General features: G+C 45.2%; 1 protein-coding gene across 1 annotated transcript in view; it reads left to right on the forward strand.

The window, feature by feature from the left end:
• ALK (ALK receptor tyrosine kinase) overlaps window positions 1-25496 on the forward strand; it is a 693943-nt gene extending 668447 nt beyond the window's left edge. Inside the window, exons 24-29 of the mRNA XM_063289507.1 lie at window positions 11273-11370; window positions 11818-11910; window positions 14679-14780; window positions 15149-15283; window positions 16805-16895; window positions 24680-25496. Coding sequence (XP_063145577.1) covers window positions 11273-11370; window positions 11818-11910; window positions 14679-14780; window positions 15149-15283; window positions 16805-16895; window positions 24680-25351 — 1191 coding nt within the window. The 3' untranslated portion in view covers window positions 25352-25496. The remainder of the gene's footprint in view (window positions 1-11272; window positions 11371-11817; window positions 11911-14678; window positions 14781-15148; window positions 15284-16804; window positions 16896-24679) is intronic.
• The last annotated feature ends 1380 nt before the right edge of the window (window positions 25497-26876 follow it).

Here is a 26876-nt window from a genome sequence, read left to right on the forward strand (position 1 = left end):
TTGACCATGCTGGCTAGGTAGATGGGAGTTATAGCCCAGGACAGCTAGAGGGCACTAGGATGGAAAAGGTCAATCTACACAGTCTTTTTGTATGCTGACTACTTACCTGGACCATTACCAAATGTATAGATAATACCTTTTAAATATGCATGCTTTTAGACAAAAGTAAAGGATGATTTTGTTATTGATTGTTGCTGGTCAGAACAATGCAGCAACAACTAACAAAAACTAACAAGAACCAGAATTTTAAAAATACTAATCCAGTAATTTGAAGAGAAGTAGTTTCGTGAACCCAGGTTCACATATACAGTCACACTTTATTTTACTTTTTCAAATTTATGGGGTTTTAGCATATTTAACTTTCAGAAAAATGCATCTGAATTTGCTGGAGGTGAATAAACATACATAGAATTGCATAGAGGATCTCTGATTTTTTTTTTTCTTTACCTTCTCCCCCTGTCCCCAAAACAGCAAGGGAAATCTTTGAACTTGCTTCAAAAAATTGAGAGAGGAGGTGTTTGGCCCAGTGGCTGTATTCTTGTAAGATGCCACAGGGCCAGTCCTCTCACCCTTACTGTTCAATACTTATCTGAAGCGGCTAGGAGAGGTTTAGAGCATGATACCATCAAAATGGTGATGAGGTGCACCTTTCATAATTGCCACCTTGCACCCAGCTGGGGATGGCATCAAAGTCTTGGCAAGATTCCTTGTTGTTTATTCGTTTAGTCGCTTCCGACTCTTCGTGACTTCATGGACCAGCCCACGCCAGAGCTTCCTGTCGGTCGTCAACACCCCCAGCTCCCCCAGGGACGAGTCCGTCACCTCTAGAATATCATCCATCCATCTTGCCCTTGGTCGGCCCCTCTTCCTTTTGCCCTCCACTCTCCCTAGCATCAGCATCTTCTCCAGGGTGTCCTGTCTTCTCATGATGTGGCCAAAGTATTTCAGTTTTGCCTTTAATATCATTCCCTCAAGTGAGCAGTCTGGCTTGATTTCCTGGAGGATGGACTGGTTGGATCTTCTTGCAGTCCAAGGCACTCTCAGAATTTTCCTCCAACACCACAGTTCAAAAGCATCGATCTTCCTTCGCTCAGCCTTCCTTATGGTCCAGCTCTCGCAGCCATATGTTACTACAGGGAACACCATTGCTTTAACTATGTGGGCCTTTGTTGTCAGTGTGATGTCTCTGCTCTTAACTATTTTATCGAGATTTGTCATTGCTCTTCTTCCAAGGATTAAGCGTCTTCTGATTTCCTGACTGCAGTCAGCATCTGCAGTAATCTTTGCACCTAGGAATACAAAGTCTTTCACTGCTTCTACATTTTCTCCCTCTATTTGCCAGTTATCAATCAAGCTGGTTGCCATAATCTTGGTTTTTTTTGAGGTTTAGCTGCAAACCAGCTTTTGCACTTTCTTCTTTCACCTTCATCATAAGGCTCCTCAGTTCCTCTTCACTTTCAGCCATCAAAGTGGTATCATCTGCATATCTGAGATTGGGCAAGATTCCTAGATGGGATAAAACTGGCTGCAACTGAACCCAAGCAACTCAGAATTATTGTTTATATATCTCTGTTATTTGCTGGCTCCACTGGGGTGTCTCAAAGGGATGACACTGACCCTGAGAAAGCAGGTTTTGTTTTCTATCTATATCTATCTATCTATCTATCTATCTTTCTATCTATCTTTCTATCTATCTATCTATCAAATTTCACCACCGCCCATCTCCCGCCAAGAGAGGGACCTCAAGAGAGGTTCATGTATTGGGGTGAAGATGGAGGTTCTCCTGGTCTCATGGGTACCACTGGATGGGGAGCTGAAAGCTTGTGGCCAAAGGGCCTTTATCCAGCTATTATTTTTCTACTAATTGCAGCCATTCTTGGAGCAGAAGGACCTGTCTATAGTGACTCACGTGTCTCAACACTCAGCTGGACTTTTACAAAATGCTCTACATGGGGCTGCCTTTGAAGAACAGTGGGAAATTGAAATTGGTTCAAAATGCAGCAGCCTAATTCTTGATTGGTGTGCATCTCTATGATTATATTACACCTATCTTGAGGGCCCTGCAACGTTTACCTATTGTTTTCCAGGTGCAATTCAAACAGCTAATGTTGACTTGTAAAGTCTTGTATGATTTGGTCCCAGGGTGCCGGCAGGACTGCCTATTTCATCCTGCGTCAAGCAGTCTGAGGAGACCCTCCCAGGAGAAGCTGCTGGGGGTGCCAGTTCTGTGAGTTGAGGGAGGCTGAGGCCAGAAAGTGCTGCTTTTCCATGGGGCCAGTGCTTTGGAACAGCCTCCCTCTCAAGGTCAAACTGGTACCCTTAGTGATGTCAGGAAGCTGATGAAAACCAAACTATTGCAGAAGGCATCTGGAGTATTATACCACTGGTTAATTGTTTTGTTGTTGATGATGGTGATGATGGTGGTGGTGGTGGTGATATTTTGGTTTTGTTCAATATAACTTTATAAATTATGCTGTGGAAGCTGTATTTTTGTACCATGGACACTTTATTATCGTGTATGCTGTGTGGCAAATCAGTGGCACAGCCTCTATTTGAAAACCCTGAGTAAAGGAAAGAATACAACCTCCATGGATAATTAGTTCCCAAGTCTGACATTCAGTTGGACTCTGCCTTCCTGTAACTTAAATCCATTATTTTGTGTCCTGCCCTCGGGGTGATAAAGAAGAGGTCTTGACCTTCTGTGCATCATCCTTTCAGGTATTTGAAGAGTGCCGTCACATCCAGCCTCAGTCATTTGTTCTCAAGGCCAAACATTCCCAATTCTTTATCTTCATAGTTTCTAGTTTTGCAGGGCATTCTCTAGTTTTGGTATTTTACAAGGGAAAAACAAAAAAACAAAATAAACTCATTTCATTGCGAATGAAACTTTCTTTAAGTGATCATTTTCCCATCAAACCCAGCCTATGATAAAGGCAAACCAGAAAAATCAATTCTCACCCATGTGAGTTTTAGTGCAAACATAAAGCCGTGGTATACACAGGGAAGAGAGACAGGTCTATGAACGTCTTGAACTGCACAGACCAGGGCAGGCAACCTTTCTGCAACTGTTGGATGCAGTTTCCCACTAAGGAGTGTGGCAGCAATGCAGTGGTATCGCCAGAGAGTACAGCACTCCTTGGAAGAGGAGAGGCAGCCAAGAGTTTGCAATCAGAATGAGAGATCAGAAAGGGTCTCCAGGAGCAAGGGAGTCTTTCAAGGGAGTTGAGCGAGAGAGGAGCGCAGGGGAAGGGGAACGCTGAAATAAGTGTAACATTAAACCAAGTCTAATAACCATTAGAAATCCAGAGAGGTGGCTGTGTAGGTTGCATGATGACTTGCCTCCCTGGTGTAAAGGTTGCTCACATCAAGCACCATCTAGATAAGCTGCTGGATAGTGCGGAGAAGGCAGTAATAATGATCCACACTGGCATCAACAACATTGGAAGATATGATTGGTCAGTCTTTGACAGCAAATTTACACCACTGGGTAGAAGTCTGAAGTCCAGGATTGTCTATGCAGCATTCTCAGAAATGCAAATTCCATGTATCTCAATGCATGCATGTAATGATAGTGTCTGGCACAGGGGTTTAGATTTGTTAGGCACTGGGAAACTGTTTGGCCCAAACCAAATCTCTACAAAAGAGACATACTTCCACCTGAACCAAAATAAAACCAAACTGCCCATACATAACATCAGAAAGGGACTAAATCAGCTTTTAGATACACCTCTGGGGATAAGCTAACAGGTGATGGATAGCATCTAGTTCAGAAAGGTGGAGATATTTCAGAAAATACTTTAAGGGGTAAAGCCAACACTGAATGTGAGTTAATGGGTGGATATGACAGGAGATGAAAAGACTACCATAAGGGTCATGCCACATTTGAGAAAGAACATGGTACATAGGTGTCCACATCAATGCTAGAAAACTCTGAACCAAAGTCAGGTTAGGCACTGTTAGAAAAAAAAATGTGAGTTAAGATGCTCATATGTAAAGCTAGAATTAGAGTGTTGGTATTGTTTTATTTTAGGGGGTTGGATGCTTTTTGAAAGTAAAATAGGTATGTTAAGGCTACTGCACCTTATTTTCATATAATCTCTGTTTACACAAAGATTTTGCCTCAAAATTCTGGTGGCACAATTTTCAATAGCTCTGGTGGCTACAAAACGAAGCTGAGTGATGCCTGCCGTGATGATAAACTCACAGCTTGCTCAAACCACCCTCTATTTTTTTTAGTCAGACTTACTATTCTTCCTTTCACCTCTCCCATGTCCATTTCAGCTTAATTCAGAACATTTTTAATAGAAAGAAGATTTTATTCCTGAAAGAATATGATACTAATAGAGGTAGAAATATCAGACTGTTCATATCCTTGGGACTGAAATCTAAGAAGCTCAAAACATAACAATCTTCTAGGCAGTTAAAAGCTTTCTGTGCACTAGAAAAGCAATTGGGAGAGGTTTGGGGAAGAAAAGCATTAATTTCCTTCCGTTGTGTCTTGCAGCTTGATGCTTAGAGCAGTGATTATGCTGAACAATGGAATCAGTTTGTTTTGCAGTCACCTTTTGGAAAGTTTGACCTAACAAGGGAAGGTGTTGCTTTAACGCTTCCCAGCCTATTCCTGAAAATGGCAGCTACATAGTTTCTAGCTGGCTGCCTCATTCTGTCATCTGGGTGAAGCAAGAGCAACCAAGAACTGTTAAGTGAATTTCCTCAGCATTTCAAAGCTACTCCTGCAGTCTGCATCTCTGTTCAAAATGGGTGCAAACTCTTCACATCTCAAACAAATTACTCTGTTAAATTGCCCTTGGCGGAGAAAGAGCATCTACTTCAGCAGACATAAAAGGCAGTACAGGAGGTTTTTTCCCCTTAAACCAAACTGTGACAAGAACTTTACATAAAACTTTACATAAAACCTATATAGCCTATTTTCAATGCTCCCTCCTCCAAAGGCCTGCTATGCTGCCTCATCATGGCAAGGGAGGGGAGTCTTCCTGGGAGGGATGAGCAAGAACATCCAGAGTGTATGCCCAGGAGTATATATTCCCAGCAGGGTCACCCAAGGTGTAAAGGTCAGCCCAGCTGCCAAGCTAAAGCAAGCAAGCAAGCACCTATATTGGGCAGCAGTGATACAGCAAGATGCCGGAAGCAGATTATCACTTTAGGCAAAGGCATCAATTCACACTGCAGAGGAGAAGGCAATGGTAAACCACTCCTGTATTTTCAACAAGAAAACCACAGGGATAGGAAAATATAAAATGAATGACAATATAGTGCCAAGTTATGGGGCCCCCCAGAGAACCAGTCTGGTCTAGTGGTTAAGGTGCTGGGCTAGAAACCAGGAGACCGAGAGTTCTAGTCCCGTCTTAGGCATGAGAGACAGCTGGGTGACCTTGGGCCAGTCGCTCTCTCTCAGCCCAACTCACCTCACAGGGTTGTTGCTGTGGGGAAAATAGGAGGAAGGGGTAATAGGTATGTTCCCCACCGTGAGTTATTGATTAAAAAAAAAATAAAGGCGGGATAGAAAACAAATAAATAACATGCTACTGAGGAAGAGCTGAGGATCTTTTGGAGTACTAATGGTGTTTTTGACATGGTTAGATTAAAGCCTTTGGGACATCTAGTTGCTGATGTTGCCATACAGGAAAAGAAAATCTGAAGCTGTGAAGATAGAATTACGGTAGGAACAGAGAATGTAAGAAGCATGAACACAGGAAAACTCAACACAGTGAAAGATGAAATGAAACAGCCACAGTTGACATCTTAGGCAAATCGAGATGGACTAGGCTTAGACACTTTCAGTCAGAAGATCACACTATGTCAACCTTACCATGTAAACCAGACAGGAAACACGACCAGATAAGCTAATTTTACTTTATTGTAAAGCTACATTAGTAGAACCTTGCAAGTCTAAAAGTACAATTCTCCCTCTGTCACCTTTACAGTCCGAAAACTTAGGGAGGGTCCCTCCTGACCCTTTTGCTCCACAGGCTATTGTTCTGCCGAGTGTCCAAGCAGTGATCAGGTGCTCAGACAATTGGTTCTTTTAGATCCAGAGACAATAAGCATGCCAGTGGGTAAAGAAACTTTAAGCTTTATTATAAACTTAAGCAAACAGAGTTAAACAGAAACACAGTTTAAACCAGAAACACAGTTTAGGCAGATTAAACAAAAGCATAAAAAGCATAGCATAAAGAAAGAAATCATAACATACCTAAGCAAGTTGATACCCAATCCCTTTTATGTTGCCAGGAGCCTCCTGACCAAGGCACCAGGGATGCCCCTAAGGTAGCAAAATTGTTCTACAGCACCCAGTGCACTGGATCTGTACAGAAGCTCTCAAACCCCAAAAGTGAGCCCAAGAGTTTTTATCAAACTCTGGCCCTCAAACCTTGTGACCATGTTTCCGTGGTTGCAGGCTATGAGATCTGACCTTGACTAGGAGGATTCCCAAGGCCCCAAAACACCTGTCTATAATATCATCCAAAAGCCTGGGAAGTTTTATAGATCTTAACAAAACAATCTGGGGGTTTTCTCTTATCTCTCTTTCTCCACTCCAAACAAAGATATGTTCCGGAGGGCTGTTGGGGGAGTGGACTTACAAACTTTCAGTCTTGTGGCTTTATCTCCCCCCTTCTCATGCCAAGCAGAAATAAAAACAAGCCAATTAAACATCAGCATAACTCAACATAAACTCTAATCTTCTTTGTGTGAGGGAGAAAATCAACATATGTCACTTAACTCCTCGAAATAACAATGGTCTTCCGCATTGCCACTACAGCTATGCTGTCTCTTACCTGACCATTTCCTAGGCAGCATCTCTACACCCCATTTCCCAAGGTCTTTCCCACATACCATTACACACTATTTACTATTCAGGACATGAGAAACAAGGAATGGCACTGCTTTTATAGTTAGGAAGAGTATAGCAAGAACAGTACTTGGCTACAATGCAATCAGTTTTGACTATTTTGCTGTTAAAAGGAGTTGGAAGACCTTAGTTATTGCATCAAAGACATGGCAATATGCTGTCCATGGGACAGATCATGAGCTGCTCATGTGCAAGTTCCAAGTTAAGCAGAAGCAGAGGAAAAGGAAGAAGGCAGCTAACCAGTTTTCACATTATGATCTTGAGCATACACACACCAATTTCAAGGATAACATCAGGAACTGCTTTAAAGTCCTAATATATACCAAGCAACAGAAGAACAATCAGTAACAATTCTAACCAAGCTATGCAAGCAAATCCTGAGAATGACATGGTATCCTACAGATTGGAAGAATATCAATCTACATCACAGTACCAGAAAAAGACTTAACAGAATGTGCAAACTATCATACAATATCCTAAAAATTCACATGCTAGCAAAATAATGCTTAGGATCATCCAACACAGATTAGATCTCTGCATGGAAAGGAAGATGCCAGATGTTCAAGCTGGCTTTAGAAAAGGCCAAGGAACATGAGACATTATTGCTTATGCATGCTGGATAATAGAGAAAGCGGAAAAATACCAAAAAAGGAGTGAATATGTGCTTCACTGATGATAGAAAGGCCTTCTATTGTGTCAATTACAAAAAGCTGTGGAATGTACTTAGAAAAATGGGAATCCCAGAACATTTCATTGTCCTCATGCAAACCAACAGACAGGTCAGAAAGCCATAGTATGGACAAACAGACTGGTTCCAGGTTGGCAAAGGAGTAAAATAAGGCTCCCCTTCTTTATTCAACCTATATGCAGAATATATATTGGGGGAGGCTAGATTGGAAGAAGATGAGTGTGGTTTTAACATTGGAGGAAGAAATGTCAATAATCTGGACTATGTTGATGACACTACTCTGATAGCTAAAAACAAAAGATCTGCAAGCTCTAGTAAAAAATCAAGGAACACAGTGAAAAAAGGGAACTAAATTTAAATATAAAGAACAAACTAATCACAACAGGTACAGCAATCAGTCTTAGAATTGACAATGAAGATATTGAAGTGGTAGATAGCTTCTACTTTCTAGGATCAACCATCAGGAGTAAAGGAACAAGCAGTCAAGAAATATGCCACAGACGGACACTTGGCAGAGTAACCATGAAGGCCTTGGGGAAGATATTCAGTCATAATGTGTCTATAGCTTCAAAGATAAAAATAGTCCAGGCAACAGTACTCTCTGTGACACTCTATGAAAGTGAAAGTTGGAGTTTGTAGAAGCAGGATGGAAAGAGTATTGACACTTTTGAACTATGGTGTTGGAGAAGACTCCTGAGGATACCATGAACAGCCAAGAAAACCAAGAAATGAATCAACCCAGAGTTCTCACTCAAGGCACAAATGAGCAGGCTGAAATTATCAGATACATTACATGAAGACCCAGCTCTCTGGAGAAAGCTCTAAAGCTGGAAAAAGTGGAAGGAAGGAGAAGAAGGGGATGACCAGCAGCACTGTGGATAGAGTGGCCACAGATCCACTGTTGGAAGACCTAAAGGACCAGGTTAGGGACAGATCATCATGGAAGAAAATCTGTCTACTGTATATGGTTGCTGAGTTGACACTGACTTGATGGCACATAATCGATTTTCAATAGTAGAAGAGTATTGAATTGTCCTACAATGCTATTCTCAGAGAAGGACAAGTGGCAGGAAGAGAAGGGCAAAAAGCAGGTGCTGTGGCAGAAGAATAGTTTTAGTCTGTTCAAATGTTTGCCTTTCCAAGGAGATATTGCTGGGTATAGCTATGAGTTACTACAACTTTTAGCTGCACAGTTTTCTTCTCAAGCTTGGGAACCCAACATGGGATAGCTATATTTGCAAAAATAAAAAAATTCTCTTTCAAATCTTTATCTCTTGCAGCATAAACAAGTCTGCAGTGCTCGATGTCTGCTAAAATCCATTTCAAAATATTACTCATTTGAAGATGACATTAAATAGTCATGTATTATATGCATATAAAAAAAATTGGAAGAGTAAATCAAAATGTGTTATTTGAGAAACATGCACAAAAGAATCCACTTTAGAAAAAAAATGAATAAAGATAAACATGACTTTCCTTTCAGTTTGTTTTTGCTTTAATAAAAATATTGCATTGGCAGGACTGAGCTAGTTGGATGAAAGGTGGGAGTCCCAATCCTATCTCCCAGAAGTCCTGCCCTAGTGTAGTACATTGGTAGTTACTGCTGCAAACCCTTATCTTCCATGGGATGCCTTTACTTGCTATACTCCCTCTTAACCCTGGCATATGAAGCAGATATGGATCTCACAGCCTGTAGCCTTACTGGCAAATATCAGAAAAATAAAGCTGATAAAAATGAAGTAAGTTCTGTAATACCACCTCCTAGCTCTATACAGTGAGGCATGAGACTATGGACTCTACACACACACACACACACACACACACACCCCTCTTCTTCAGAGATAAAACAATTTCACAGTAAATTTACTTTATTTTAAAAAAGTAAAAATAGAAAATGCAAAATTTTCTTTTGCTGCTTTAAGCAGTCACTGGTAAACCAATCAGCAGCAAAGGAGAAAAATATAGAGATGTTCAAAACAGAGAAAGTGGTTTGAGAAGGATCTCTCCAAAGAAAAAAAAGATAAAGGATAATACAAGATTGGAGCAGATCACAAGCTGGGATAGATCTACTAATATGAGGGATGTGTCCCAAGATGTATCAAACATGCAATAACTGACCTTCCACAGCTCTAATAGACAATATAAACATCTTAAAAAGCAGATTGAAGATAAATATCCCTACCCTAATACTAACTAGACATTTACTTATGTCTACCCAAGGGACAATTCCTTGAATCAGAAGTTCCTGCCTGATTGACTTTTATCTAGACTTGCTTCTTGGTCTTCTAGAAATCCTTATCTTTAATTGGGGGATGACTGGTGCTGTTAAGACCTACTTATTTAGCTCCTCCGGGGATTCTGTTCTCCATTTTTAAAAAAAAAAGATAAGCTATTTTTCCTTTTAGCAGAAGTGGGGGAGGAAATCTGCCTGCATACATGAGGTGGAGAATTTCACACTCAGGGGCAGAGGCAGGGTGTACTGGCATTAGGATGAGAAACAACAGTCTGGAGCATTCTGAAGTCAGTGAACATGAATGTGGAAGTTCTTGTCTGATCATTCTCTACAGTACTGAAATACTTAAGTATTTGACCCTTCACAGTCATCCATTCTCAAGTTCAGTTCTATCAGACTGCCAGAGTTTGTTTTATGGCCATATTTTCCTGCATTTGATTTTTCAGGTTCCCTAAAAGGAACTGCACACTCCTAGTAATTATCTTACTCAGTGCCGGGTTTGCAAATGTAAATGTTTTAAGAAGGAACATAGAGACATAATGTTTCTATTTTGATAAGCAAATCTGAATTTGATGTGAACTGAGAATTATGAGGATTTAGGGAATTTAGAAAGGAATTTGAAGAGATGAGGATGTTTTTGTATCACAAAATAAGGCAGGTCAGGGCCAATTGAATGAGTGTTTTTGAAGCTGTCCAATAAAAATTGCTTTTTGTTTATAATCTCCTCTGGTCTGACATCAAAATCTAGAAATGCCACATATCATGCCAGAAATAATTTCTCCTGTGGTCTCTGTTGATCTATCAGGATCTGATTTGGAAGGAGACTGTACCCCATCCTCCCTATGCCGGTCTTTGACCATAATAAAGATTTGATTTGATTTGATTTGATTTGGAAGGAATCTGCCTTTCAAAACAGGAGATATGCTCATTCTGGCAAATAATTCCTTGGGTAATTGAAATGGGGGGAAATATTTGAGAAGTGTTATTTTTATTGTCTAGTTTTATGCTGCCTCTTCAGGAATTTAGGTTTTGCAATAAAAAATCTGATCTGAGCACTAGAAAATTACAGTTCCTGATGCAATAGATTCACATAGTTGGAAGTTACTTCAAAGGCTTTTCAGTCAACCTTTTGCTGATTAGAAAATTAGTCCCTTTATTCATGCTTACTTTGCATAGAATTGTTTATTCTCAACAGAGAAAGTAGAGAAAATGGGTTGCTCAGAAAGTAAGAAGATGATCTCTATGAAAAGGCAATGGAGATCAAGACCTTAGGAAGAAGCATGTAGAATTGCAATAATGTGACCTAAAATGTGCTTTTTTAAAAAAAGTGTACACTCAACTTTGTAGTAAGTTAGAACACCTAATTAGAAGAGATTGTGTGGCTGCCCATTTTTAAAAAAAATCTTTGTAAGCCCTTTCTAATTGTCTAAATCAGTAGTAATTCATATTCCTGAAATAGCTCCTTGATTCTTCCTTTTAGATCCATCCCTCCTCCCTAACGATGCTGGATTTGCTCCATGTAGCTCGTGACATTGCTTGCGGCTGTCAGTATTTGGAAGAAAATCACTTCATTCACAGGTTAGTAGGAGAAGCATTTGTTGTTGAGGGACTATTCTCTGTGTCTGGTGTGTGGCTGACTGGCATCAGGCTAAGTATTCAAGCCACCTACTGACAAGAATAGTTGTGTACTACCACCCCCTAGAGGTGTACTGCTTTGAACATAAAAAAGAAACTGAAGTATTATACTTTTTAAATTTATTGGATAGATTTATATCCTGCCTTTCCTTCAGGAGCTCAAGATGGCCTACATAGAAGTTCCTCTCTTTCAAAGCAAGTTTGAAGTCTTGTACTGCTGGATTTTCTGTCTTGGCTTTCTGATACGAACAATGAGTGTGTTCAATAATTAATGAGTTTTGTACTTAGTTTTTCAGTGAGTTAACGGCTACTCTGTCTAGGATACCACTTCAAAGGTGTATTTGAATTGCATTAATTCATTTTTAAAACAGCCAATTGTTCTTTCTCTAGAGACATTGCTGCTCGAAATTGCCTCCTTACTTGTAAAGGTCCTGGAAGAATAGCTAAAATTGGAGATTTTGGGATGGCCCGGGACATATATAGGTAAGAAATATAACTTATATAAGGGAATATATGGCATTCCTTTATATATAATATATATAAAGGAATGTAGGCTTCCACAGGATTATTTCATTATATGCTTTAGTCTTTTTCAGATATTTATATTTTGATGTACTCAGGAGAATGTGTATGCTGTCTTCAAATGCCAGCTTAGTACCTAAACTTCTATGTTCATTCTGTGGCATTTCCTTGGCTTACTTTTATTGTTATTTCATTAGCCACTCTCGGTACTGTATTGGCAGCAAACCTCGCCAACCTTCTTTTCTCCACTTTTCCCACACCGAGCAGCAGGATCTTATCTTGAAGCTTTATCCTCCTTGGTGCTGACCTGACCTATACACTCCTCCACTACAGTCTCTGTTTACCACATATAAAAAGGGTGATGAAGGGTCAGGAGAATCTAATTACTCATTCTGGAATTTCTCCAAGGCACCAGGATTAATGATTCTGCAGTTGCTAAACAGGAAGACTTTAATGACACACAGTGCAGTACATCTTATCCATAAGGCACCATTGCTGTCTTCACAGTGCCCTCTAATGTCAGGCTGGAGAATTACTTCACCACATGATTCTGTATAGATTCTGGCAACAGATCAAAAGCTAGTACTTTTTATAAGCAAGGCTGGATATGGGGATTTTCTTGAGGTTTTGCAAGTTGAAAACTTCCCCGTAAGAACACATTCTTTGCAGTAAACATGTAAAACATAAAGAGTTGAATTGTTCGGGATGTTATTCATTCCGGGACAATGAGGCCTATTATATGTTGGGCTTATAGTATGTGAGGCAACTAAGGCAAGTCTACAATTCCTAGTATTCTTTTAGGCTGTGCTGGCTAGAAATGGCGAAAGTCATAGTCCCAACACAACTAGAGAGCTCCAGCTTTGGAAGGCTGGTTTACATAGTCATATCACTTATAATACCTGCATGAAGCACCATACTGTAGCTAGCTAGGACTGAAATAATCATCTGTGCAGGTTTTACTCAAATTGGCCCAAGTTGCAAATGAGGTAACCCCATTTCTTTCTATCCTTTGTCAGATGAGCCCAAACCAAGACCAATTTTGTCACATGACAAGACCACTGAAAGACAACATGACAAGAGCCATGATCAGATCTGCTGTCCTATGAAAATAAATAAATAAATGACTTTAAGGTGGGGTAGGAAATCCAGATCTGAACTAAAGCATTATTGCAAGGGGACATGGCTTTTGCCAGCCTGGAATGGCACAGTATATTGGAGTGGGTGGAGCCAGAAAAAAAAAAAAACTAGATTTGGTTTGATTTCCTGTAGATTTAAACTGAATTATAAGTACATACAGTTAGCATCATTACTCTCCAGTTATGTATTTACATACTTATCAGATAAGGAGACAAGTTTTTCTCCAAGATGTAACTGAGGGGGAGATCTTTTATTCTCTGATTAAGAATAGCAAAAGCTATTGAAAAGAAGACTCTTTTGGAAATAGAGGTTTGCACGAGAGGTGCAAATGGCTGCAGACCTTCTGCAAGATCCCTTTGAAGAATAGCATGAAGCTTACTTGCTGCTTGGGAGGGCCTGGAAATTTCAACTCTTTGTAACCCCTACTTGGGGCTTCTTCCCATTTCCTTTCTGCTGAGTTATATGGTGCTCCTGCCTTGCTTCTATCCAGTTTTCTCACCTCTTCCCTGCCCTTCCCATTCAGCCACCACTTTACTATGTATATTTTCCTTTTCTTCTCTCTCTTTTCTTTTTCTTTTTCTTTTTTTGCACCTTTTGCCATTTTTACTGGAAGAAAGGAGGGCAGTCTGAGTGTTAAGTTAGTTTGTGTGTTGTCTTGTGTGATTTTGTGTAAGTAGTGTGCTTATCTGTGAGAAAGAAGGGCACAATAGAAAGGGATTAATTAACTTGCAAATTTTAGACTGTTCGTTTTCATTAATAATTAAAGTAATATTATTTGTGTGGAATGTGTCATGTGCAAATATTTATTTGGGGAGTGGGGGAGGAATCTCCAGGACTGGATTCATATGGAGTTGGCCTATCTAGATGGGAGTGGGTGAAGTGGCGAGAAGTTGAGAAGCTGAGCATTGGGCCACATTTTGCTTTTCTGTCTATTATTCCCTTGTTATGAGGATCACCCGAGACTTAAGACCATCTTCCTTTTTGGTAAATGCCTTTAAAATGTCCTCTTCTACTACATTAGAGATTTAATTTGGTAATAATTTTATAGATCTCTAGGGCACTTTCTAAGATTTGGGTTCTATATTCTATCCTAAAGAATAGAGATTCAAACCCTCCTTCTCCACACAATATTCCTGATTAAATTCTACTTCTACCCCCAGAGTTTCTGTTTGCTCTGTGGGAGAAAGCATTCAACCTCCCACATGATAGAAATGCCTGTCTCTTGCCCCCTGGCCTTCTTAGAACAGGTACTGTACATCCCTGGATTTCTCACCTGACTATATATTACAATTATTGTCACAGTTTGGCTCCTCATACTCATACCGTTGCCATAGAAAAATGGAAATATTGCTTAAAACAAATTTAAGGGTGCCATTATATTTAATAAATAATTATGAATGCTATTTACGTTGTTTACAAAAGTAAAAGGAGGATGTTCCCTTTTTTTCTTACAAGTGGGAGAATTTGCCATATTGTTTCAGAAAGAAAGCCTTACCACAGCCATCAGCCCTGCTCTCAGAGCCACCCACTTCAATCAATTGCTGAAGGAGCCAATACTTAACTCTGGTTAATATTCTTGTCCTCGTCTGCAGAGCCAGCTACTACAGAAAAGGAGGGTGTGCAATGCTGCCTGTCAAATGGATGCCACCTGAAGCCTTCATGGAAGGGATATTCACATCGAAAACAGATACCTGGTAGGCTTGCTCAGAATTTTCCATCCATTTTGCAAGCAAACAGCTGCTCAGAGGTTCAAAACATCCCTATCCACTTCCTTTTTTTCTGCTGGAAGCAATGCTTTTTCATGAAAAGTCCTGGGCTTCATCCCGTGGTTCTTTTAGCATGGCTCTTTCTTCTGCCAAATAATACAGTGTAAGATCCATGCCATAACTCCTTAACAAACTATGGGAAGAAGTAGATCCAAAGCCATCCCTAGGGAATAGTTAGAAAGCATGCAACTGTACAACATAAAGGGGGTTGCAAGAATTGTTCCCCAGTTTAGATAACTTTGCCCAGGTTTCCACATATAAACCTGTGATTCTCTTTCTTGCTTTTCTGTGTCCAGGTCATTTGGAGTGTTGCTGTGGGAAATATTCTCCCTTGGATATATGCCCTATCCCAGCAAAAGTAACCAGGAGGTCTTGGAATTCGTCACAAGTGGAGGAAGGATGGACCCACCAAAAAACTGTCCTGGCCCTGTGTATGAAATCTTTCATGCTCCATAAGTGCAACTCATGTCTTTAGCTTCTGAATTCTTTCTGCTGTGGATATGTGTACATACAGTCAGTCAGACAAGCATGCATGTCACCTGTCTGAAAAAGCAAGGAGCATTTGAAGCAACTGGTTGCAAAGTGGAGAACTCCTTTCCTTGGTACCAAGCAATCAGCATTCAGTGGGCACTGAAAATAAGCTGTTTGGGGAATTTCTTTCTTATTTTCTAGAAATTTGTGGTACTGCAAAACTTAAGTTCACCCACACTTGTTAATACATATGCAGGTGATGCCATTTTTGGCTCAGAATCAGCATCTCGAATAATGGATTCATTGTTAGGACATAGGATGGCTGTTGTTAGTCTCAAGAGATGCCCATTTTTGATGAATCGTCCCAGCCATTGTAGCCCATCCTAACCAATAGCTGCTCTACTGTTCAAAGTTCTTATTCTCTGGCATTAATTCAATACTTTATTTATTTATTTATTTATCAACTTTCTCTGCTGTCCATCTCATATATGACAACTCTGGGCGGCTTACAGATAATAAAATAACAATCAGTAAAAACAGTACTTAAATACCTATAAAAATACTGGATATAAAATGTAAAATTCAAGATGGCAATAGTTTTGTACTTGGCACGATCACAGCACCAGCCACCCCCAAGACTGGCTATTCCCGAGGTGGCATAGCCATGTTTTCACCTCCTTCCAGAAGGCCAGGAGAGGGGGGGCTGTCTTACTTCCGGGGGTAAGCTGTTCCACAGAGCAGGTGCCACAGCAGAGAAGGTCCTCCTCTGGATCCTGCCAATTGGCAATCCCTCATGGACAGGGTCCATAGCATGCCCTCTTGTAAATAATCTAAATGCAATTTATCTAATAGTAGATAACTGTATAGATGCATTGTACAGATAAGCTCATGCTTCTAAGAAATTGATAATCAAGGATTCCACATTTTTTATTATGTAGATGGATGTTAGAGAGCCAATTGTTATAGTAGTTAAGGCACCAGGCTAGAAACCATGAGACTGTGAATTCTAGTCCAGCCTTAGGCACAAAGCCAGCTGGATGACCTTGGACCAGTCACTCTCTCTCAGCTCTAGGAAAAAGGCAACAGCAAACCACTTCTGAAAATCTTGCCAAGAAACCTGCAGGGACTAGTCCAGGCAGTCACCAGGAGTCAACTCTGACTCAAAATTGCACACACACACACACACACAATCACAAAATGTGTGATTACTTGGGCAATAACCCAATATACAACTTAATCTAGTTTAAGTATCTAGTTTTAGCCAAGCAATTCTGAATGTCATTCTGTTGTTATCAGCCAAATTGCAGCTATGATGCTAATTGATGAGGATCAAAATTTCATTTTTGAATGATAATATAAATTGAAGGTTAATAGAAATCTGATTGCTATACTGTTTCCCTTTATGCAGTGACAAACTGAGGGACTACCTAAATCATTCCACTTTATTGCCATTCACCATTTTTCTCCTTCTGCTATTGTAGATATCGAATAATGACCCAGTGCTGGCAACACCAGCCTGAAGACAGGCCACACTTTGCCATTGTACTGGAGAGGATTGAATACTGCACCCAGGTAACACTTTCTCTCAGGCTCCATCACTGTGTGTGATGTGATGCAGAGAAAGACAAGAGGAAAAAAAGTCCAAGCCTACCAACTCTAGTATAATGCAAATGTCTTTTTCTCAAGTTTCAGGGCTCGCAGCCCTCATTTAGCAAGGCAAGTGGGTAATGCAAATAATAGTTTAAGGAATAGCTCCAACCATCTCATAACCACCTAAAAAGTAGGCCATCCATGTCTAAAATGGGTGGTTAGCTTTGGTAGATACTTATTTCTGATGCTGACCCTAGCCCTTTTGTTCTTGAGTAGAACATATTTGCATGGGTTTATAAGTCTTTGGCACACCTGGAGATATTTGTAGTCAGTTCTCACAAAAGTACTTTTTCTTTCTTTCTTTTTCTTTTTCTTTCTTTCTTTCTTGATTGATTGATTGTTCAAATTTCTATCACTGCCCATCTCCCCCCAAAAAGGGAGCATGTCTTTGTTTGGCTGTTAGTGCGGGCACAACATGCTGCCACAATAGAAAAAGCTACATTCTAAGAATATGTTCCACGATCAGGTGCACCCACCCTACATTATTTTCTCTTACATATTTAATGCACCCAAAGTGGCTAATAGTTTTAAAACAGAACCCAACATAATCAAAGTTGTTATATTCCCAGCATGTTTCAAAGACAGTCTTATCACCATTGTCATGAGTGCCGTTGAGCTAAAGTCATCAGCGCAATGGCACTCATGACAATGACAAGGAAATAAGTGAAGGGGCACAAGTTAAGTAGCCATCAACCCACAACGACTAACGGCTAACAAACAATAGCTAAACGAATCACGGAGCCACCCAAGCCATCAGCGGCAATACAACGGGGATCGCCCAGCTGAAAGCAATCAGCAGAAGAATGGAAACCTGAGGATGGGCGATCCTGGAAACCCTCAACCAATGGCAGGGCAACGCATGGGACAAAGGGGGGTGACGTGACCGTGAGCGAGGGGGCGCTGACCGGCGCGGGGTATTTAAACCCCGCACCGGCGCGCTCCTGTCACTCTCAGCTTTTTTCTACCAACGTTGTACCTGCCCTGAAATAAACCAGAACCTGATTTGCAAACCAGCGTCTGAACGTTATTCAGAGGTAGGCAGCGCATGACATAAAGCTGAGAGTCATAAACTCAGCCTCGCCGAGCCCCACCGGACGACAACGAGCCGCGGGAGGAGTAGACGGCGAGAAGACCAACAAGATGAGGCCGGAACGGCGCGGACAAGGAGGGCGAGCCGCGCGGCAAGAGACAGAGGAGGACCGACCGAGGCCAGAGGCACCGCGGACTCCCGGAGCCATGGACGCCCACCCCACCCGACCCGAGCCTCAGCTCCAACCCCAAGGGGAGATGGCGACGGAGGCAACCCGACCGCGGGAGGGAGCAGCACGACTTCCGAAACCAGCGGAGGACCCCGCGCCCCACATCGCACCCCAGCAACGGGCGTGGAGCGACAGCCCCACGGTGCTCAACACGGAGGAGGACGACGGAGACACCCATCAGACGGAGGAGGAAGCGGACCCGCGGCGGAGGGACGATGAATCCCACCGGCAACCCACCCCCGAGGACGCGCCAACGGAACCGGCCCCAGCGGCGGCGCGGGCTGTGGACGAGGAGGCACGAGCTGAACTCGCGGCCATGCGGGCTCAGCTGACGGAACTCCGGACCATGCTCCAGGCGCTTATGCCCCCCGCGCCACCCAACGACGTCCCCGCACAAGCCCACACCCCGAGCGAAGCACCGAACCCACACGGGCCAGCGGAGAGCCAGCAGACGGCACAGGCGGCCGACACCACACCCCGGGAAGCGAGAGGCGGGGCCGCGCAAAACGCCCGGGCCCCAAAGGACTTCCCCATCTTCTTCGATGGGACCCCCTCAAAACTCTCGTTTTTCGTTACCAACGCTAGGGAGTTCATGGGGAGGCACGGACACTCCTATGACTCCGAGGCCGACAAGATCGCCGCCGTGGCGATCAAACTCCAAGACAGGGCGGCGGACTGGTACGTCCAACTGTACGAGTCCAGCTCCCCCGCCCTCGCCACCTTCCCTGCTTTCATCAAAGAGATGAAAAACTACTTCGAAGACCCCCTAGCTAAAGTACGGGCGAAAAGCGCACTCCAGAGACTTAAACAGGGCACACGCACGGTCCCTGACTACGCCCTGGAGTTCAAAGCCCTCGCGGGAAAGGTCTGCGACTGGTCTGAGACCACCCTGCTGGAAATCTTCAAAAGGGGGCTCAACCGCGACGTTCTCCAATGGGCCCTCTACCGCGACGACCCAGAAACGTTACACGGGTGGATCCACCTCGCGGGGAAAGCCGAACACGCGCACCGCACCTTCCTTATGACAACCACGGAAGACACAAACTACGTCGGGAAAAAGGTACCCGCACCACACGGGGGGATGGCCGGCCCCATATACCCAAAAAAGAAGTTCAACCGGGAGCCCTGCGGGAGGTGTGGCAAATTAGGGCACAAGACGGCGGATTGCTTCGCCAACCGACCGCCGACCAGCGCGCCCAAGCCCGCCCCGAAAATTAGCCCCAAACCACCCAACCCGGGGCCGCCCCCTCACCGCCGAATGACCGTGGCCACAGCGACACCGGAAGAGGGCTGGGACGCTTACTGGGGAGAAGAGGACAATACCGACCCCGACCAGCCGGCGGGAAATGCTCCCCGCTTGCCCTGAGACGCGTGGCGAGGCAGGCGGTGGGACAGCAACGCGGACCACCTCAACGAAACGACAAAAGCTCCGTAATATTGGCAGCAATTCAACTCTCTGCCGGCAACGGAGCCACCACGGCCGCGGCACTAGTGGACTCGGGGTGCTCAAAAAACCTCATCCACCCCGACCTAGTCGCCAAACTCGACCTCCGCTGCTTCCCCCTCCCCACGCCGCTGGCATTCCATCAGCTGGACGGCTCTACAGCGGGAGGGAAACCAGCCACGCTACAAACCGAGCCGGTCACCCTGCAAATGGGCACTCACACCGAGCGCACATCGTTCGTAGTCACGCCCATCGGACGGCCCATTGCAGTCCTGGGGATGCCATGGCTCGCGAAAAACAACCCGCGGATCAACTGGGCGACCCGCACCTTCACATTCGGCGACGGCGAGTATCGAGCACCAGTACCAGCTGGCAAAAGCAACCCCACGGTAGGACGAGCGGAGGCGACCACACAAGACAACGCCGCTACCACAGCAGACCTACCAGAACAATACGCCGACTTCTCCGAGGTCTTCGGAGAGGCAGAGGCAGACCAACTACCCCCCCACCGCAAGACGGATTGCCGGATCGACCTACTGCCCGACGTCCCCCTACCTAGACCAAAGATCTATTCGATGACCCCGAAGGAGATGGCAACCCTCCGGGAGTTCATCGATAAAAACCTAGACAGGGGATTCATAGAGCCAGCATGCTCACCGGTCGGAGCCCCCGTCTTATTCCGGGAGAAGAAAGACGGGACCCTACGGCTCTGCACCGACTACCGGGGCCTAAACGCGGCTTCCCTGTCCAACAAATACCCCTTACCCCTGGTGAAGGACATGCTCGCCCACCTGTCCACGGGCAAAGTCTTTTCCAAATTGGACCTTCGCGAGGCGTACTATCGCATCCGAATCAGGGAGGGGGACGAATGGAAGACGGCGTTTAACTGCCCCCTAGGCGCTTTCCAGTACAAGGTACTGCCCTTCGGACTCGCGGGGGCCCCTGGGGTGTTCATGCAGCTCATCAATGAGGTACTGCATGAACATCTGTTTAAAGGGGTCCTGGTCTACATCGACGACGTCCTCATTTACACAAAAACACACGAGGAACACGTAACCTTAGTCAGGCAAGTCCTCGACAAGCTCAGAAGGGCGCAGCTTTACGCAAAGCCTACAAAGTGCGAGTTTCACAAAGAGCGCCTAGACTATTTGGGGTATCGAATCTCCGGGGACGGCATCGAAATGGACCCCGCAAAAGTCGAAGCGGTGCTAAACTGGGAGCGGCCCCGCAACAGACGGCAACTACAGAGCTTCCTGGGATTCGCGAATTTCTACAGGTCCTTCGCCCGGGGGTTCGCTGAGATAGCCCTCCCCTTAACGGACCTCCTCAAAACCAAAGGGGTGGGGGACACCCGACGCGCCAAGAACCCAGGCACAGTGCTGAATTGGACTCCCGCGTGCCAGACCGCATTCGACAAGCTGAAAGCGCTGTTCACGACGGAGCCAATCCTCGCGCACCCGGACCCAGAACGGCCGTTCGTGGTCCAAGCCGACGCCTCAGACTTCTCCCTGGGAGCCATCCTGCTACAAAAAGACTCCACGGGGCTCCTGAAACCATGCGCCTACCTGTCAAGGAAGTTCTCCGAGACAGAGAGGCGATGGCACGTCTGGGAGAAAGAAGCCTTCGCGGTGAAATCGGCACTAGAGACATGGCGTCACCTACTCGAGGGAGCCACCCAACCATTCGAGGTCTGGACGGACCACCGGAACCTCGAGGCCCTACGAACGCCTAGACGCCTTAGCCCAAAACAGGTCCGATGGGCCCAATTCTTCAGCCGCTTTGATTTCCAGCTGAAGTTCATGCCGGGCAAGAAGAACTTCCTGGCCGACGCCCTCTCCCGGCTGCCCCAAGACGAAGAGCCCGCCCCAGACACCATTGGGACGGTCCTATCCGCCTCGCAACTGGGGATGGCCGTGACCACCCGAAGCGGCGCACGGAGGCAGCTCGACGCTACGGCGCAGCCGACGGCGGGACAACCGGCGACGGAAAGAAGCCAACCGCAACTACCAGGGGGAATGCGCACGGACCTCGCCGCCGCCCTCAAAACCGACCCCTGGTTCCTGGCAAACCCCGACAAGGTAACGATGGCGCAAGACCTGGCATGGGGGGAAGGCAGAATCTACGTCCCGGACTCGCAACGCCAGGCGATCTTACATAGGTCACACGACGCCAAGCAAGCGGGACACTTTGGGTTCCTCAAGACCCTACACCTAACACGGCGCCAATTCTGGTGGCCCGCGCTCAGGCGAGACGTAAAAACCTACGTGGCGTCCTGCCCAACGTGCGCTAGGGCCAAACGGGCACCAGGCAAACCCGCGGGGCTATTGCAACGGGTGGCAGAACCCTCCCGCCCATGGGAGGAAATCTCTATGGATTTTATAGTGGACCTCCCACCCAGCCAGAAGAAAACGGCCATTTGGGTGGTGAAGGACTACTTCTCAAAGCAGGCCCACTTCATCCCCTGCACGTCGGTCCCATCCTCACAACAACTAGCCAAACTCTTCCTCATCCACGTGTACAGGCTACACGGATGTCCCGCACGTGTGGTGACCGACAGGGGCACACAGTTCACCTCCAAATTCTGGCGGGCCTTCCTGAAGCTGACGGGGACCCAACAGGCCCTATCTACGGCTTGGCATCCGCAGACGGACGGAGCCACTGAGGTTCTTAATGCCACCTTAGAGCAATTTATACGATCATATACGAACTACCACCAAGACGACTGGGCTGAACTGCTCCCGTTCGCCGAAGTCGCATACAACAACGCCGTCCACACGAGCACGGGGAAAACCCCGTTCGAAGTAGTCTCGGGGCGCGACTTCGTCCCCATACCGGAGCTACCTCAACCCCCGGAACCCCAGGTGGACGCCAGCGACTGGGGACGGAAGATCGCGGAAGCATGGCCAGTAATCACGGCGGCGCTGAAGGAGGCACAGGCTGCTTACAAAGAGCAGGCCGACAAGCACCGGCGCCAACAACCGACGTTCCAGGCGGGGGATATGGCCTATCTCTCCACCAAGTTCCTAAAGTCAACCCAACCCTCGAAAAAACTGGGGCCTAAGTACATCGGGCCGTTCCGAGTCACGCAAATAGTGAACCCGGTAGCAATACGCCTGGACCTGCCACACAACCTCCGGAGACTCCACCCGGTGTTCCATACCAGCCTCCTAAAACCGGCAACCACCTCCCGATGGCACCCAAGCACGCCACAGCCCGCACCGCTAATGATCGACGGGCAACACCACTTCGAGATCAGGGACATCCTCGACTCCCGAAAGCAACGAGGAACTCTACACTATCTGGTCAGGTGGAAACACTTCCCCCACCCGGAATGGGTGGCGGCGCACAACGTTAACGCGCCTGACCTGACCAGAGCATTTCACCGGGCATACCCCGACAAACCGCAATCAAGGTCAGCAAAACCAACCCCCCCCCCGCAGGCCCCCCCCCGCCTCCCGTGCCCCAAGGGAAAGGGCCCCCCCCAAGCCCGCGACTTGGGTGGACCTTCCCCCCCCCGGGACTCACTCCCCCCGCCCCGGGCCCACGGGGTGGTGACAAACGATCGCCAGCACCCTCCCCCCGCCCCCCGGCCGCGGGGGAGTGGCAAGCAAGTCAACAGGGCAACCTGGGGGCAACGCCCAGGAGACACAACAAAGGCGACGCACTCTAAATAAGAAAAGAAGGGCCCTACCTGGAGCTGAGCAGCACCCGACCAGCCACGCCTCTCGCCTCGCCGAACTGAGCCAAACAAACAGGGTGTGGTTGGAGCATGCGCACGCCAGGTCAGAACCCGAGCATGCGCACCATGGACACACCCTGGGAAGGCACGTGGTAGAGGGAGGAGCAAAGGGAGGGGCGACAACTACTCCGGCGGGAACTTTGAAAAAAAAAAAAAAAAAAAAATGTGGCGTTTTGACAGCTCCACGGGGAAAACCAAGAAAACCGGGGGAGAACACTATTCGAAAAGGGGGCAGTATGTCATGAGTGCCGTTGAGCTAAAGTCATCAGCGCAATGGCACTCATGACAATGACAAGGAAATAAGTGAAGGGGCACAAGTTAAGTAGCCATCAACCCACAACGACTAACGGCTAACAAACAATAGCTAAACGAATCACGGAGCCACCCAAGCCATCAGCGGCAATACAACGGGGATCGCCCAGCTGAAAGCAATCAGCAGAAGAATGGAAACCTGAGGATGGGCGATCCTGGAAACCCTCAACCAATGGCAGGGCAACGCATGGGACAAAGGGGGGTGACGTGACCGTGAGCGAGGGGGCGCTGACCGGCGCGGGGTATTTAAACCCCGCACCGGCGCGCTCCTGTCACTCTCAGCTTTTTTCTACCAACGTTGTACCTGCCCTGAAATAAACCAGAACCTGATTTGCAAACCAGCGTCTGAACGTTATTCAGAGGTAGGCAGCGCATGACAACCATCCAGATGCAGTGGGTGGTCCTCATGGAGCTGCAGATCAGAAGTACAAGGAACTTTCTGTCTCATAAACATCTTTTCCACCCAGTCCTAACACATCTGAAAAAAGTTTTTTTTTTAAATAAGATACTATCATTTCAATATTCCATTAAATACAAAATGCTGTTTAGTAGTGATCAGCAGTAGGGTTGTGCACACTTCAAAAATTATTTGGAAAAAGTGCTTTGAATCATGCATGAACCCAGCTCTTCTCTGCTATTCTTAGAGCAACTTAACTAGTTTCATGAGCCTAAGAAAAAGGTGCTGCTGCTTTAAGGAATCCACTCATTAAACTTAGTGTGACTTCCACATGAAGACATGGCATCCATCTATTTTTTACTCTTATGAAAGAATAGTTCCTCTGTCAGTCTGATTTTCTGCCTAGCAATTCTATTCTGTAATCATGAATTCTAGTATTATTAGAAGGGAGAGAATATCTCTGTTTATGACCGAAAAATATGTTATTCCACTAGTGTTTTTGAATATCATAAATAAATAAATATATGTTGAACTACTCTCTCTCCTTCCCTATAGGATCCTGATGTCATCAATACGGTTCTGCCTGTGGAGTATGGCCCATGCATTGAAGAAGAAGAAAAGGTTCCCGTGCGTCCTGAAGATCCTGAAGCAATTCCTCCTCTGTTAGTGTTGCCACAGCGAGATAAAAAGGGTGCTGAACAGCTCCTGCCTTCCCCATCCTCTCTCCCCTTTGCCATTCAAGCAGGAAAATCTCTCATGAAGGCAGCTGCTGTTGAGCCAATTACCCAGGCTAACATCCAGGCTTCCTTAGAAGGGGGACATGTCAACATGGCATACACTCAATCAATTCCTGCAACAGAGCTCCACAAAACCCGGGGGTCCAGAAATAAGCCTACCAACCTCTGGAACCCAACATATGGCTCTTGGTTTTCAGAGAAGCCAGTTGTCAAAAAGACTTCTCAGCTGGAAAAAGAGGCAGCAGAGCAGGAAGATTCAAGGCATGAAGGCAACTGTACTTTGGGGCCCAGCATAATGGCTGGAAGGCTGCCAAGCTCTTCCCTTCTTCTAGAACCATCTTCACTGACAGCCAGTGTTAAGGAAGTGCCTCTCTTCAGGCTCCGCCATTTTCCCTGTGGCAATGTTAACTATGGATACCAACAGCAAGGCCTGCCCTTGGAAACCTCAGCCCCACCTCTGTGCCAGCAGTTACAAGGACCCTCACCTTAGGAACCAGCTGAACCAGCCTCTGGTCTTCTTGACTTTCTTCCCATGTGACTCATGAGGCTTGGCACAAACTTCAGTGTCAACCATATAGCAAGCACGAGAACAGAACAGAATTCCTTTCTGTTATGTGCCAATCTGCTCTGAAGTGCCATCACCCTTGAAGCTTTTTTTTTTAATCTCTTAAGAAGCTTCAATTTGTCAGAGCTCCTTTCTATACACACCTACACAATCACACCTATAATCACACATAACTGAGACAACAGTCACTATTACAAGCAAGGCCCTGCTCTCAGTTGCATAATATCACTTGCATGGTTGTTTGCTATGCCCTTACCTGTGCACTGCTTCCTCTTAGTTGTATATGTGCCATTTCAAGACTCGCTGACCAAGTGTTTAATGTTTAGGGAATTTCTACCCTGCCAAAGGCAATGTTTTGGAAGTCTTCATGATGTCAGAGAAGGTAGGGAAATGTACTCATGCCCAAGGCAAAGTCAGATAACATGGACTCTGAATTCAGAGCTCATACTCAAATAGCACATCAGCCACCATGTGCCTGCAAAACTATGGACACTAGCAACAGAATAGCTAAATGGGTCAATGTCACTCCTTTTGTTTCTGGGGTGGAAATTGCAGGAAGTCAAAGAACATGACCAAATGCAATGGCAATGCCTTGGCAAGGCAGTGAAAACCCTCTCCCTTTCCCATCTATCGTGATTGTTGGTTGGCAACGTTTGAGCAGTTAAAACTAACACTTATCTTTCAGCATGTGTTCATGTCGCTGACGGATCTGCCAAAACGTGGCAGATGAGGAAAGGATTATCAAGATAGTAAAGGCCAGATTGTATAGCACTAAAACTGTCATTAAGTCATTGTCGTTATGTCATTGCTGAGGGCAGAGCTTGGCAATCAGTAAAAGAACAGAGTGCTTTGGTATGTACGTCTAATTTTGCCAGTGTGTGAAGATACTAATTATTATAATATGCATAGTAGTATAGGAAACAAGCCAAAGGCTTTTATGGAACAAACATTTTGGAGAAGGGGATGTTAGAAAACCTCATTGCCCAATTCTCAAAGCTATCTACACATCGACTGATAAATCAGGACTTAAAACAACAATTATATTAAAATTCAGCACATTCTTAGTTTCAGCCAGCATACCATAGAGCCATAATCCAATATGCTTCACAGCTTGTGAGAAATAGCCATTAATGTGACTTGAACTGAAAAGGTTTAATAAAATATCTTGCTTTGTCCTAGGATGCCAAAATTGTACCTACACAATATCGACTGGGGGGAAAATGAGAGAGATGGCGATGCCTGTGGTATGAGAATATTGATACAAACGAAGATGTTAGCCTTGTTCCAAGCAGGTAAACTAGCACATTGAGCCAAAGTTGCTACTCAGGTAACTTTCAATCAACTCTGTAGTTTAAGTGAAAAAACTAATATTTTATCTGGCTATACTGACCCAATCTTTGAATCACTGTAAAGATAAATAAAGGCCAATTTGTGCCACCTTGCTTTAAGA

Source organism: Candoia aspera, chromosome 1, assembly GCF_035149785.1.
Source record: "Candoia aspera isolate rCanAsp1 chromosome 1, rCanAsp1.hap2, whole genome shotgun sequence".
In the NCBI taxonomy this organism is placed as follows: Eukaryota; Metazoa; Chordata; class Lepidosauria; order Squamata; family Boidae; genus Candoia; species Candoia aspera.